The sequence below is a fragment of the Sceloporus occidentalis genome, unplaced genomic scaffold (assembly GCF_023333645.1).
Source record: "Sceloporus occidentalis isolate IW3139 unplaced genomic scaffold, rSceOcc1.0.p SCAF_154, whole genome shotgun sequence".
Lineage (NCBI taxonomy): Eukaryota > Metazoa > Chordata > Lepidosauria > Squamata > Phrynosomatidae > Sceloporus > Sceloporus occidentalis.
The window spans coordinates 1,154,896-1,169,132 of NW_028317134.1; the positions used below are offsets into that span (position 1 = coordinate 1,154,896).

Here is a 14,237-nt window from a genome sequence, read left to right on the forward strand (position 1 = left end):
CCTGCTGTTCCGAGCTGTGGCGTATGGTGGTGCTATATAAATCAACCGCTTTAACCCCAGTTAGGTGCCGTCGCTAGCACTACCCTACCTTGATGGAGGTCTGTGGACCCCCATCACCACCTACCCCGGCGATCTGCCCCTCATTGAAGGGCATCACTGGGACCGGCCGGTGACGTCACCGCGCAACTTTATTGACAATTGTCAGTAAAAAAGGTATGGGGGCATGCTGCTTAGATGCCTGTATCTCAGGCATCTAAGCAGCTACAGACCCCCAACATATACCGTTGGAAAGGTAATCGCCTCACCTTTCCAACGGTATAATGCTTGTGAAAAAAGAATAAAAAATATTAAGTTAAAAAAATAAAAATGTACAAAAAAAAATGATTTGGGGGTCTCTAAAGGCAGATAAATAAAGATCAAAATTGCCTAGAGACCCCCAAATTAAATTATCTAAACATAAACTAGTTTAACTTAAAAAAAAAAAACAAAAAAAAAAACTAAGTATTCTAGCTAAGTGATCACTGTGGTAGCCAATGTTACCACAGTGGTCAAATAGCTATGAAAAGTCACGTTCCCTTTTTAAAAATGGCCGATACTAAATTTTAACCCCATGATCCCTTTGATCATGGGGTTAAATTTAGCCAATGGTAGAGGAAGGCAATTTTTGAAATCCTGTTGAACTGCAAATATTATTAAAATCAGCCATTTCGCCTGTGTGGTACGTGAGTAACCATCTCATCCCTGGAGCGCCTTGGATCTTTACTGCAAAACTTATTTTTGCTGTAAAAGTGATTATTTTTTTTTAATTTTTAATTTTTTGTTTTTTCTCAAATGAGGGGCTGCATGTGTTTCTAGTACAAACCTGGAGTGTGCAAGAAACATATTTTCTAGCCAAAGCGACATATTCCATCGTTATTTGTGCACTCAACTTTTGTCCTAGAAATACGTGTAACCCCTCATTTGAAGCGCCAAGGGGTGTAGTTTCTTGAAATGCGTACTTTATGTACCCTAATTTAACTTCCCAGATGTCTAGACCACTTTAACTTCAGATATGGCAGGTTGGAGAATCTTGTTAAAAAATTGTCTTAAAACATTTAGGGGTGATGCCTGCAATTAGGCAGCTCTAGACAGCTGGAAAGTTAAATTATGGTACATAAAGTATATATTTTCAGAAACTACACCCCTTGGCGCATCAAATGAGGGGCAGCATGTATTCGTAGCACAAGACTGGAGTGCGCAAGACACAAATGAACTTGTCGCATTTAATTTAATTTTTATTTTTAAAAGTGTGATATTCACTTATTTTTTGTGCACGTCAGATTTGTGATACAAATACAAATAAGACCCCATTTGCTGCAGCTGGGGGTGTAGTTTCTAAAAATATATAGTTTTGTTGGCATATTTTAACATCCCGGGCAGCTAGAGCTGTTTAATTGACGGCAACCACGCATTAAATTTAAAGATGTCTTTTGTGATAGTCTAATAAATTTAACTTTTAGCAATAAAATATTAGAAAAACACAGTCTACTGTTCTCAATTTCTGTTTATTTTAGACCGGTTACCTACTACAAATATTTAGCAACACAGCTTTTGATATTAGTTTAGAAAAATAACATTACGAACTAGTTTTTATTGAGTCAGAGGTGAAAAATTACACTTTTTTCCCATTTTTGGCTTTATTATGCAAACCTAATGAGACATACACATATAAAAATGGTATATTTGGAATCTGCTGGGTGTGCTTGAAAAAAACAATATATGGTTTGTATAGTTTATTCCAAAGAAATGTACTTCTAAACGCGTTTAAACGTGAGATGCACCAAAATGCCGAAAACCAGTTTAGCACCAGGGTGGGAAATGGCTTAGCAGCCAAGGGGTTAAGTTACTGGTACTTGATCTTAAATAAAAATGATACTCCTCCTTCGTGTCGGTGACAGGAAAGTGCTCCAAATGAAATAAGTGACGGCACTTTCTACGCATGCGCTCTGGGATCTGAAGAGCCCCCCCATCGCATTGTTCACCGATCCACACTGTATTTCACCTGTAGGCCTGTGTGTTTAGCCGAGCAGATCTCCTGCGCTGCATTTAGCATGGGGGGAGGAAAAGGGCATATGTATATGGGGGGTTCTGCAGAATCCCCCCCGTGCATTTGTAAAACGGACTTCAATATTTAAAGGGACCACGCAGGCATATACTTTCAAGTGCATATGGTGGCTGGCGTGTCCCTTTATCCTTTGGATAGGAAAAGAAAATTGTCCTCTAAAACACTTAGTTTAATTTATCTCTCTAAAAAAAAAAAAAAGGCAAGTTTTTACCTTAAACACCATTAAAAATGACACCGAATTTATTTATTCCAACCTCGAAATGTAACATGACAGATATTGAATGTGATTTAAAATAAAAGATTTATATCGCAGACAACACAAGTTTGGTTCTGATTACATTATTCTTATGAATACTTTTTTACTGTGTTTACTCCCCCCTCGTTTATCTTTCATTTGTTTGAATGATATAAATAAAACATTAAAAATTGCTTCTGGGCTTCTAGTTACAAATCTGGCCAGTTTTGGTACTTAATAAAAAAAACTGTTCAACGCCCTTATTTCTCTGATACATTGAAAATCAGGAGATTTACATCTGTTTGAGTGAGTAAAGGGCAGCTCTTCATACAGAGTCACACTCACAACATTTCAAGTGTCCAAATCAGGGTATCTGTGCTGGAGTTTTGTTTAGATGCAAGGAAGGGCAAAGAGGTAGTGAGCAGGGCTGGAGGGCAACAACATAGACCGTTATTTGTTTTACAGCTCCCTGGGCCAGTCAGAGGATAACCGAGGAAGCAAGGATCTCGCACACAAAAATACAATGCAAGTGGGTATATTTATGAAAGTGCCAGTGCTTTAAAGAAGGAGATCAAAGGACCTCCCCAACTGCTCCACGATCCCTACTGCCCGCAAAAGTACCGCACTGCAGACATTATTGTCTTATTTGGGCAACTAATCTGTTTCTACAGAATGTTTAAAATTGCCATGCAAATGAATATTATGGAGAAAAGTTGGTTTAGCGAGTGAATACCGAGCTTTGAAACAATCCCAGGAACAATGGAAAATATTTGATTTTTATCACTGTAGCTAGGAGGGAAATGGCCGTGTGCGGCAACACAGCTGCTCCATGAATTACTTTTTGTTTTTTTAATTGGGAGAAGAAACTTGATCAAGTAGTGCCGTGATCCTTACTTGACTCCGCTGATTTCTTAAACGTTACTGCAGATTGTTTGCAAATTCAGTACATTTAGAGAATATATATCCATTTACAGTTGATATGTTATGTAGAGAACTTAAAAAGTTTTTGTTTGCAGTTTGCTTATCTTATATCGTTGTGCTTGGCCATATGATACATTATATATATATGAGAACCATTGACTAAGGAAAATCAATGTTATGTGAAATACTACAAATGATTTTTCTGCAGTGTGATTAATATTGGAGTCGACGGAGATGTTGGACAGGGTAGGTCACGTAGGGTACGTCAATGACCTGAAGAGTAACCAAAGGACTTCCCTCGACCACAATGGCCAATAATTGTGTTATTTAAATAGCTGACTTTAAAGGGGAAAGTAAAGCCAGTCTTTAGTTTCCTAATGAATGCCTCACACCATCTTTGAGGATGCGCTCACTCTTTTTAAAGGCATCTACCCTGTAATATAATTGGAATGTAATTGTGTAAAAGAGATCTGAACATGCTGTGACCTCCAGCAATCTGAAGGTTTGAATCTTGTGTTATCCTCGCAATGAAAGTAGCTAGTAATTTACACGTATCTACTACAAAGTGGATATTATCCACTTAGATATTGGGTTAGCCATGACCTCCAATGTGCTGGAAGATTATGTTGTATTTTCATATTGGTTCTAAAGAAGGTATCCAAGTAGTTAATTGGAAAAATAGAATGGCGTTGATTTGCTAGTTTCTTACTAGATTCATAATTGATTTTTTTGTGTGTGTATATAATAAAGTAATTAACATGGTTTCCTCTAACACGGATTGTTATGTGAAGCATGCTGTGCCATTCTTGTCCTTTGGACAGGGCCATGAACCCACTTTGTGTTATGATCTGTTATGTCTGCTGTATTAAACACCTCATTTGCCTCTCATTACATCCCTTAGCAGTTATTATTGCAGCTGGTTTAAAAATAACTACAAGCAATTGTGGGGGAAATAAGGTAAAGCTGGAGGGAAAGAACTCGGCTATCGGTTTCTATTTCACAGATAAACCTCTCACTGCTGAGCATCATAGGGAGCTGTCTTTCATTGACTATATAGAACGGAAAAGAAACACCTTCACGAGTGGGTAGGTCTTAAAAAAATGAATATAAAATAAATTACAGTACCCTACAAATCTTGCTGCTCCCGCAGAACAACACTCCTCATAAGTGTTATAACAAATTGGTGTAAACATAGTAAAAATAGTAAGAAATCACAAGGTGTCCTACTGTTTTCAGATTGTTTACTACAAAATCAATAAATGGAACCTCACTAATTATTCTATAAGACGTTTGTGAACTCTCATTGTCAAATTTACTTAATTTGCTTAATTGTCCCAAAGCTGCAGGGGGAAAAACAAATAGCGAAATCCAGAGGTTTCCTGGTAAAGCAGGTGTCTGGGCTAAGTTATAGCAGTACTTAAATATATATTATACTTAATATTTATAAACCTCACTTTTATCTCTCATGTGCATACCTGGGGGTTCTCCAGGTTTTACCCCGAACGTCTTCCCTGTACCTCTGGCTTATTTTTATCTTTCTCCAGGCAGGGGGTACCGGATTTGGTCACTTCCACTCCCCCGTCCATTTCCCACCAGGTTAATATTATCGGCCAAAATCGGCAATCATTGTATGGTCAAATGTCCAACTCTGTCACTCCTGAATAACTGAAGACTGTACACAATCTATATTCCCATTAATGTTTTCCAGATAATATATATGTGTTGGCTTCAAGGTGACGACTCATAAAGGAAATACAGAATGAAACGGAAGAATTGGATTACTGCGGTTATTATTGTCTCCTCGGTGGGGAACCATCTTTGTTTATAATCTAATGTGTAACCCAGAGCTGTTTGGAATTCATTACTAGCCCTGAGCAGCAAGGGCTGTTACTTTATACCTATCCGTTCTGGAGCGTTCGTGAGAGTACACTGTATGCCGTTCACAAATAAATTGCATAGTAGGGATGAAGAAAGCCATCAATCCTTTGGGAAATATGTTTAAACACTTTCCTTTGTCTAAATATGTATTAACTTATAATTAAACACTCCGATAATGTGAACATAATGGGTGTCCAACGCTATACTGAGAGAGTAAAACTCTTAAACACAATCCCTTACTACTCTATGCCGCATATTCATACAGATTAAAAAGCAGATGCAAAGAATTTACGTTACATTCAAGTGACCAACCATAACCACGGTATATGTATATGTACCGTATTATTTATGTATGTATTATTTATAGATCAGGGATGTGTAAGTATCCTATGCCTAAAGTTGGAGTTTTTCTGGAATAAGACATTAGGTGAGGTATGGCATGGGCCAGAAACAGGGTTAAAACCCAAACTCCGCTGCTCGGTAAAAATGCATTGGCTGCACAAAGCCCCTGTGCGCATACATAGGCATACAGCATCAAAATCCCATGCGCAGAAGAGGTCTCTGTGATACGTTTACTGATGGTAAAAGGCTAAAAGCTGTGAAGATGATGCTAAACATATTCTTAAGACATGTCACGATTTCTTCACGTTGTCTTATAAAAAGCTACTCATTCAATACTTCAGAGAATTTATGAGAAAGCAGGGTGGACTTGGTTCTTTTTCAAGATCTGCACATTGTTAACACATTTTTGTAAATTAAAGGGCTATTTTTGAAAAAGGTGCCTTTAAAATCTCATCTTAAAGGAATATGGTAGGAAACCAGTGGCTTTTAATGTTTTTATTTGAGAAAACACTAGTATTTTTGGTACTTGGCTGGAAAAGCTATTCAGTAATGATGCTCCGCTGGGATAAGGGGATAAGCCTTGTTTTACTGCGCTTGAGGTAGATGGACAACAGTCAGTTTCCTAGTTAGCTTGTCCGCTTATCGTTAATGAAAACGATAGTGAACTGAAGAAGCTGAGATGACCATTGTCTGCCATTAGTAAGGCATTGAGTTGGAGGTTAGAGTTTTTTTCTTGTTGGGTCATTTGCTCTTTTTACTTAAACCACCTCGGGACCAACGTATCGTCAAACTGCAACATGAGAGGTGAATGCGGCCGTATCGTTCCCAGGGCGGTGAAATAACTTGAGATTGTTTGAGGGTTAATGTACATGGAAAATGCATCGTTTGTTAAATTATCGTTAGTGTATATGAAACGTCAAAACCTCCAAGGTAACAAACATCTGTAGGAAATTTAAAGCTGGAATGGCATTTTGAAATCTGGAGCGGCTAGTAATACTATATAGGCTTCTGTATGAGCATCTGCAGAATGTACCGCGCTGTAATGCAAATTCTGGGTAGCACTCGGCCGTAGTCATAACATCTGGCAACACTCACATTGTAACAATGCTTCATTAACGTTTCGGGTTCCAATGAGCTCGTCTTCTGACAAGGCCTATAATTTGTCACTGATGGGGGATTGAATTGTAGCGTTTGAGGAGGAATGAGAGCGTTACAATGCATATCGTCCCCCCCCCCCCCCCCAGTGTTTACATGATTCCAGTTCACAAGCACTTCTAATTGACAGGCATACAACATATGATCATAACCAGCCCCTTAATTCTTCCCGCTGGTCAAACAAAGAAACTAGAGAAGGAAAATATGAGAAGAATAAAACTGAAACAGATCGTGTTTTAATACGTTTGTACCTGCATCGTCTATCTCCCTCTAATAATGGGTTATGTTCCTGATAACAGAATATCATTATCTTATCCAGAATAGCTAGGACGGACTAGGACTTAGTAGTCATTTGGACCGCTTATGACATAATCAGAAATCCTAACAATGCAAACAAGTTAAGCCCTTTATAACTGCATTGATACATTGAGTGAAAGAGGATTTAAAAGAAGTCCACTGCAATGGCGTTCAATGCAGGGGACTGCCTCGCACCAAACAAGAGTGTAGTAGAGCCCCCTCATCAAAAGCCCTGTGCAATGACATGTAAGGTTGTAAAAATCAGGTTTAAACACCTCTGTATGTCTGCTTGATACCATGCCATGAAAACTGCCTGCAGCTGATCTATACTTGAATAATTTGTCTGGAGCAACAGCAAAATGGTCTGATCCCAGCCGTTATTATGGAGGGTATAACATATTGTGCCGTACTAAGTGCCCCCACTTATTGAGCCACAAATCCCATCACCTTCAGCTAGACTGATATTTAGGGTGATGGAAGTTGTCCAAAAAAAAAGTGTATTTGCTTTCCTAGATTGCCATATAATGTGTTTGGCATTAAATCTTGTTTGCCCACCCTGTTAAATGTTGCTTACTTTCACCTAAATCATCTGTGTGTGCAATCTGCATACATGTACAACTACATACATAAAAGTATATAAAGGGACAGGGATTTTATGGGGGGGGGTTTCTATTTTTTGTTTTATATGTGTTATATTTTTTTATTATTATTTATAACACTTGTACCATTATATCGTGTGATGCATGGTGTGTTGGTCTATACATTAAAAAAAAGTTATGGGAGAGAGAAACCGCCATCTAATTCATGATATTATGAAGCTTGTTAAATGTTTGGCTTGTGCGGGTTTCTGTAGCTTTAAAATATTTGATGTATAATGTGATTCCGCCATATATATTTCAGTGTGTTTCATCATTCTTTTTTCTTTTTTAAACAGACAATGGCTTCATCCCTGATGCACTATTAGAAGATGTCATGAAAGCTTTGGACCTTGTATCAGAACCAGAGTAGTAAGTATATAGTATGTTTAATTATTATACCGAACATTCATGGGTGCTGGATGTTAATAAAGCTGTACAAGTAGACATAAGTGAGCCAAGCGGGACCTCGGGCTCTGAGCGATTCTTCTTTGCTCAGTTCTGGAATTCATCTTACTCATCAGTGTGGACGAACATGAAGAATAAACTACGCTCTTATCCTTTTGATATACATGCATTGTGAATGCACATAGAACGTTATTACAGAAGCTGGAAAGGACAGCCAACGAGTAGGACATCCCTAAACAAACTGGGACACTCGTCACTGTGCGGAAATAAACACAAACCTGTTTTTCCATTATCCCAACTCCTGGACTGTTAAGATTCTAAGCTGTAGTGATAATGTAAAAAAGTTTCAGGTGCTTTCTCCTAAAAAACCTGCTTGCCAAGCCCAAAGGGATTCCTGTTGGACTGTCATGTCACGCGCACCCACTCCCACACTACCACGTTGGCATTAAGTCAGTAAATGGAAAAAGTGACACATGAAATGTTTTGTCTCGCTTGCCTCCAATGGATTGGTGAGCACTTTCTTATTCGCTCTAATGGTGGCATTGTGTTTGGAAACTGTCCTTCATCTTCCCGGTGGTCTCATTCCTATAAATCAATCCACAATAACATTTTAAAATATATCAGAAATATCATAGGTGTAAGAACCTCATGTCACACATTCTTACTGTATATCAATAGACCAACAAAGGATCCTTGCGATTTACTCCTCTCAAACGTGTACGAGGCCCATACTTTGCACCTCTGCTTAAAATCATAATCCCTTTCACTCAGAAGTGCTATGGGGTATCCTGTTTTCCTGTGACTGCTTTTAGTAGGAATATGGCATTTTTGATCACACGACATTTTGATAGGAATATGTTAGTTGGTTAGGTTATTGTGTATATACCCACATGACTTGCAGACTTATTTCTGCAGTGAGAGTATGTTCAGGCTCGCTATATACTAGTGCGTGGAATCCAGAAGCATAGGGATTTCTTGTGTTTTTGCTTATTTTACCTTTATTGAAAATTATAAGCAACCCAAAAGTAGGCGCGCATGTACATATGTGGAAAGAAAAAATAAACGAAGATAGTGCAAATAATGTGGGATTCAAAGTGCTATGTGTGCGTGTAGTGTATGCACTCACAAAATTATAGATGATCAAGGCTCTTCATCTATAATTTTGTGAGTGCATACACTACACGCACACATAGCACTTTGAATCCCACATTATTTGCACTATCTTCGTTTATTTTTTCTTTCCACATATGTACATGCGCGCCTGCTTGTGGTTGAACACTAAGAGGAGTGTTATTGCGGGCTGCGGCAGTACAGTGAGGAAGTACCTTTTTAATATTTTATTTCCACGTTCACTATCTGGTGTTTATTTCTTTTCCTTTTGGCATTGAAAATTATAAGGAAGGCCTTCATATTAAACATATCGCAGAAAATTGCAAGTATGTCACAGATGTAAAAATATATATAGTGCCACTGCATTGGCATCGGGAAGATTAACCACACAACAGACCACACAGTTTAGAGGACAATAACATTTATTTATATTTTTAAAGTGGTTTTCCTTTCCTTTTAATGCAATAATTATTTTGCTACTGTGCCTATATTTACATACAAAATGTGTTGGTATTTACAAATGCTCTGATTTCACCTTTGTGATCAGCATTTTAAATACTGCAATATTTAAGAATGACATATTATGACTTAGACGCCCAAATCTTTACGAGAATGTTTTTTACGTTTTACATGTTTTTCTTAAGTGGAAAATGTGCTGTTAATTAAACAAAAAAATGCAGCGGTGATGTGGAAAGGTCTGTATTTCTCCGTAAATACCTTAAGATTAATTACACATGGCGTTGTATACTGTGTTTAAGTTTGTATAAATACAGTGCTTCTAATAGACACAAAGAATCCAAATCTGAACTGCCATTAGGGTTTCTAAATATCGCCTTGTTAGTGTTTATATGAATATTTTCTCACGGTTTCTTTGCCGGACTTCATGTTTTGTGATTTAGGTGCTTGCTATCCAATGTCTACCCTAGGACATGGTTAATAGCAGATAACTGCTTAACCCAACCATTTGCTGATTTCCCCGGCAGATGTATGTTTAGAAAAACCTAATCTGTAGCAATCACCATAGAAACATACAGTATAATGTTCTCTGTAAATATGACCCTTGGAGTTCGATGCCCTAATTTCTTTATGGCTTAAGCTGCTTCACTGTACCACAGGTTTGGCAATGGCTGTCACCCACTTGTATTTCCCACTGATGTACAATGGGCAAACAAGCTTACAGTCTAGAAGAACATGTGATAAGAACCTTCTGGAGGTGCTCCATACTGACTTGGCGCCATAGAAAGCAGCCTGGTTTGGTACAGCTTGGACAGTCTGTTACAAAGCTGTCTGATTAGCCTCTGATTGGATCCTATGAAAACCTGCTGAGTCCTAATTGGAAATCCTTGCAAATCCTGCAGTCTCTACCTACCAGGGAATGATGCCCAGCCTTCATTCAGGCATTCAAACCCCTCTATAGGTAACAGTGCGCAGCAGTGCACATGTTAAATTTCATCGTTTAACTTGGATACGGGAAATTTGATACTTGGGTTTTCATACACTTGCATGGAGAAACTATCTCTAAATGAGGCATTAAGACTAGTAATTTAGAACAGCGTGACGTCAGTGTTCAAAGTAAAAGTTCATAATGCAAAATAATAAAACATTGGAACACTGCAGATCCAATCCAGTAAGAATTATCATTGCCTTTGTTAGCAACTCCTCAACAGATCACGCAACAGTTCATTAATGCCTGCTGTATAAAATGGGTCTATATTAGCACAGCTCCCTACATCTGCAGGTTTCTCATAATAGTCTGTTTTACAAAATGTTTTCCTAATAAGGCACGGTCTCCAAAAATGATCATCACTGTTTTGGTTTTAATCATAAGATTAAGGTCTCTCAAAATATCCGCGTTTGGCAAATGGAATACCATTCGCATGAATGTGTTGTGAAAACTCAAAATAGAACTACATTCATTTTCTTGGCAAAGGCGCCTGCTGGAGCACCACATATCCTAGGAACGCAGAAAGTTAAATATTCTCTGCTTATTATTTTCTTTCCAATGTTTTCCAGTGTAAACCTCATGAAGACAAAATTAGACCCAGAAGGACTGGGGATCATATTACTGGGCCCGTTTCTGCAGGAATTTTTCTCTGAACAGGTATACTACATCTCTTCCAAAATATTGTATTGTATTATTCTCTGTATTGGTTACTAGTTTGAGTCCTTCAGTTTTACCTGAGTGACCTGGTAGAGACATTTAATTAAAAATGAATGGTAGACTACATAAAATGATAAAAAAGGTTCTCATGTCTCCTAGAGGACTGTTCACAAGTAATGATTATAACACCTGTTTGCTTTTCTTCATTTATTTAGGGTTCAAAAGTTCCGGAATCATTTAGTGTGTTTCACTACAATGGATTAAAGCAGTCCAATCGTAATGAGAAGGTAGGCTTTTCCTATTTGTTAGTAGAAATCTTGTTTGCTGAGAGCTGTCTACTGTTTCAGAAATATAAAACGCAGCCACATAATTAATTGGGGATAATTTAGTGCCTCACCAACGATGAATACATAATCGGTTACGTTCTATGTACTTTAATATGCATTATTTTTTACCTAAAATTCAAGATTTACTTGGTAAAATGCTGCAGCTCCAGAGTATACCCCTCTGCCTTCTATGTTTCACGTTCGTTTTGGCTGCTTGAAGAAGCTAATCACTGCCAAGCAAGCGGTGGGATGACTGCCTCCATGTGCACCAGGGACCTTCTTAGACCCCCTGGAAGTCTTGCACAAGCCAGTTATTGAGCTGACTGGCGATGGGTATCCCATTCATGCGCGTTGCTAAGTAGATGCGTTTGATGGACACACATCTCCTGTGAGGCAAATAGCTGGTGGATTGGGGAAAACAGATAATGCATACAATGGATTCTGAGAGGCCTTGCTGGGCTTGCATAATTCAATGGTTGAAAAGAGTAATTTAACTGTCCATTATCCAGAGCCAGTCAAGCTCTCCCTGTAGCAGAAGCTTACTGATGTTGGACCCTTCGTAATGTCAAGGAGCTGAAACACAACTCACCTACAAGCTCTCCTGTTAACTCTCCTTTAGTGAATATACCCCCAATGACAGTGAACCTGGAGAAGGATAGTGGAGGTGGTAGACACATAAAGTATTATGAAGGAATACCTGAAATAGAAGGCCAGGAAAAAGTTGTTGTAATAGGTGATATGTATTCCCTTTCTTCGTTAAGTATACATTGTCAATAGATGTCATGAAACATTCTAAGAACAGCAGCGTTCTTCATTTTTACAAGTAATAAAGAACATGATTGGGTGTAGATTGCTACATCACTAATGTTCTGTTAGGAAGTACTTTGGTGCAGCACAAGTAGTCACAATGTACTGAATGAAATGTATTATCATGAAGACTGATCCAAAAATTCTAAAATTATTGGCTGCCACACTCCTTAATCTCTTCATTTTAAAGACCTGCTTTCTTTCATTTCAACTTGTAAATAGCTGCGATGAATCACCATGACTGCGTATCCAGAAAACAAACAAGAAAGACAGTACTGGCTCAGCTGGGACATTTTGATGCATTTTTAATAACTCTTCATAGTTCTCTTTCTAAGTCATCTTCTAAATCGGAACACAGTCATCATGTCTCATAATCGCGGCAGAAGACAGCATTTCACAGTCATATTTTACAAATGTAGCTCCTTTTGTTTGGTAGATGAATGCTTATTTGTTGTGTGTATCGACCAAGGTAAAATAAACCTTTTTAAATGTCAGATAAACTCAACGTGTTATTGTAAGGGAGGCAAAATGCTAAGGAATCCAGAGACTCATCCAGAGTGTGCATGGGATCGGAGATCAACCACTCATCGTTCAGAAAACTATGTTTACAAGGACTATTGAGGACTGTGGCAGTGCTCTCCGGCTTTTATATGTTGGATCTTTGTGGGTGTTTGTTATTATCTTTATAAATGTGTTGCAATTATAGTAAGCATTCTTCCCACCAGTGCTTTGTAGACAAACTAACCACGCAAATAGCAGTTTCTAATGCCCAATATGCGATGACAAGGAAAGGGGGGGATTTTCACAGAAATACTATTATTCTTCTATTTTAAGCTTTTAAACTCTCCTTTTATTTTCATTATCATCCATTATATAGACTTGCTTCTAATAATGAATAACAATTTCTGCTTTGGCAGGTCACTTATACCGAAGGAACAGCCGTCATGGGTTTTGAAGATCCGAGATTACAGTCAGATGATACGCCTATCAAAAGCTGTCTACAAACCAAATGGCCATTTGTAGAGTTGCTCTGGTCTACGGATAAACCTCCCTCATTAAACTAAGTTCATCGTTTTCTACTCCGCTCCCATGGTTACATATTGAACTATAAAGAACATTTAATATTTACTGGAAACTTTCTATGCTCATATTGGGGTAAAAAGAGTATTAATTGAGATCATTTAAAATAAAATTATATTCACAGTGCAGACATTGGTTTTAGTAAATGTAATCTTTAAGGTGATGATCAGCCAGTATCTACAAAGACAAAGTGCAGTTTAAAATACGTATTTCATAAAGGATCTCATAAGGTTTGATAATTATATCTGTGCATGACACATGATGTCAAGGTATTTGACATCATTATATTTTTTTTTTTTAAATAATCTGAACGATTACTCATTTTTTTTGGAACACGAAAAGAGAGCCCCCCCCTTGTATGTTTAATGTATAAGTGTATACAGACCAAATGTGAAAAGCTTATCTTTCCCTTTAAATCTTCCTCTGATTTCATCTCGGATTTTAAGTGCACCTGGTTAACCAAAATTCAGTTTTTTCTCTCCCCCCCGAAAATAATTTCATTATGAACACATCCAGTTAAAGAGCTGCCAAATATAACGACAACTTGCACTTTGAGAACGAATATAACTTTTGATTTAAATGTCAAATGTGTTCTTTTCAACTGCTAAATTTTACAGTGTCTTAAGGGATCTGGCATACGAGATTACGTATTGCAGAGGGATTTTTTTCTGCTATTGTATGACTTTTAAAGTGTTCTCATACATATTGCCAACTACCTTTTCTCCGGCTTCTTCTCAGCCTGCAGCTTAAGCTAGTATATTGTAATGTTTATAACTGTGTGAAGCGCATGAGAAACATCTGTTACTATACAGACCATTATTTATTATGATTGAGTTGC

General features: G+C 37.9%; 1 protein-coding gene across 1 annotated transcript in view; it reads left to right on the forward strand.

The window, feature by feature from the left end:
- The window catches only part of LOC149280541 (ubiquitin carboxyl-terminal hydrolase MINDY-3-like), a 46,829-nt gene extending 33,446 nt beyond the window's left edge, over positions 1–13,383 (forward strand). The window contains exons 12-15 of the mRNA XM_089500418.1: positions 7,867–7,939; positions 11,099–11,186; positions 11,402–11,473; positions 13,237–13,383. Of these exons, the coding sequence (XP_089356544.1) occupies positions 7,867–7,939; positions 11,099–11,186; positions 11,402–11,473; positions 13,237–13,383 (380 nt within the window). The remainder of the gene's footprint in view (positions 1–7,866; positions 7,940–11,098; positions 11,187–11,401; positions 11,474–13,236) is intronic.
- Positions 13,384–14,237: the final 854 nt, after the last annotated feature.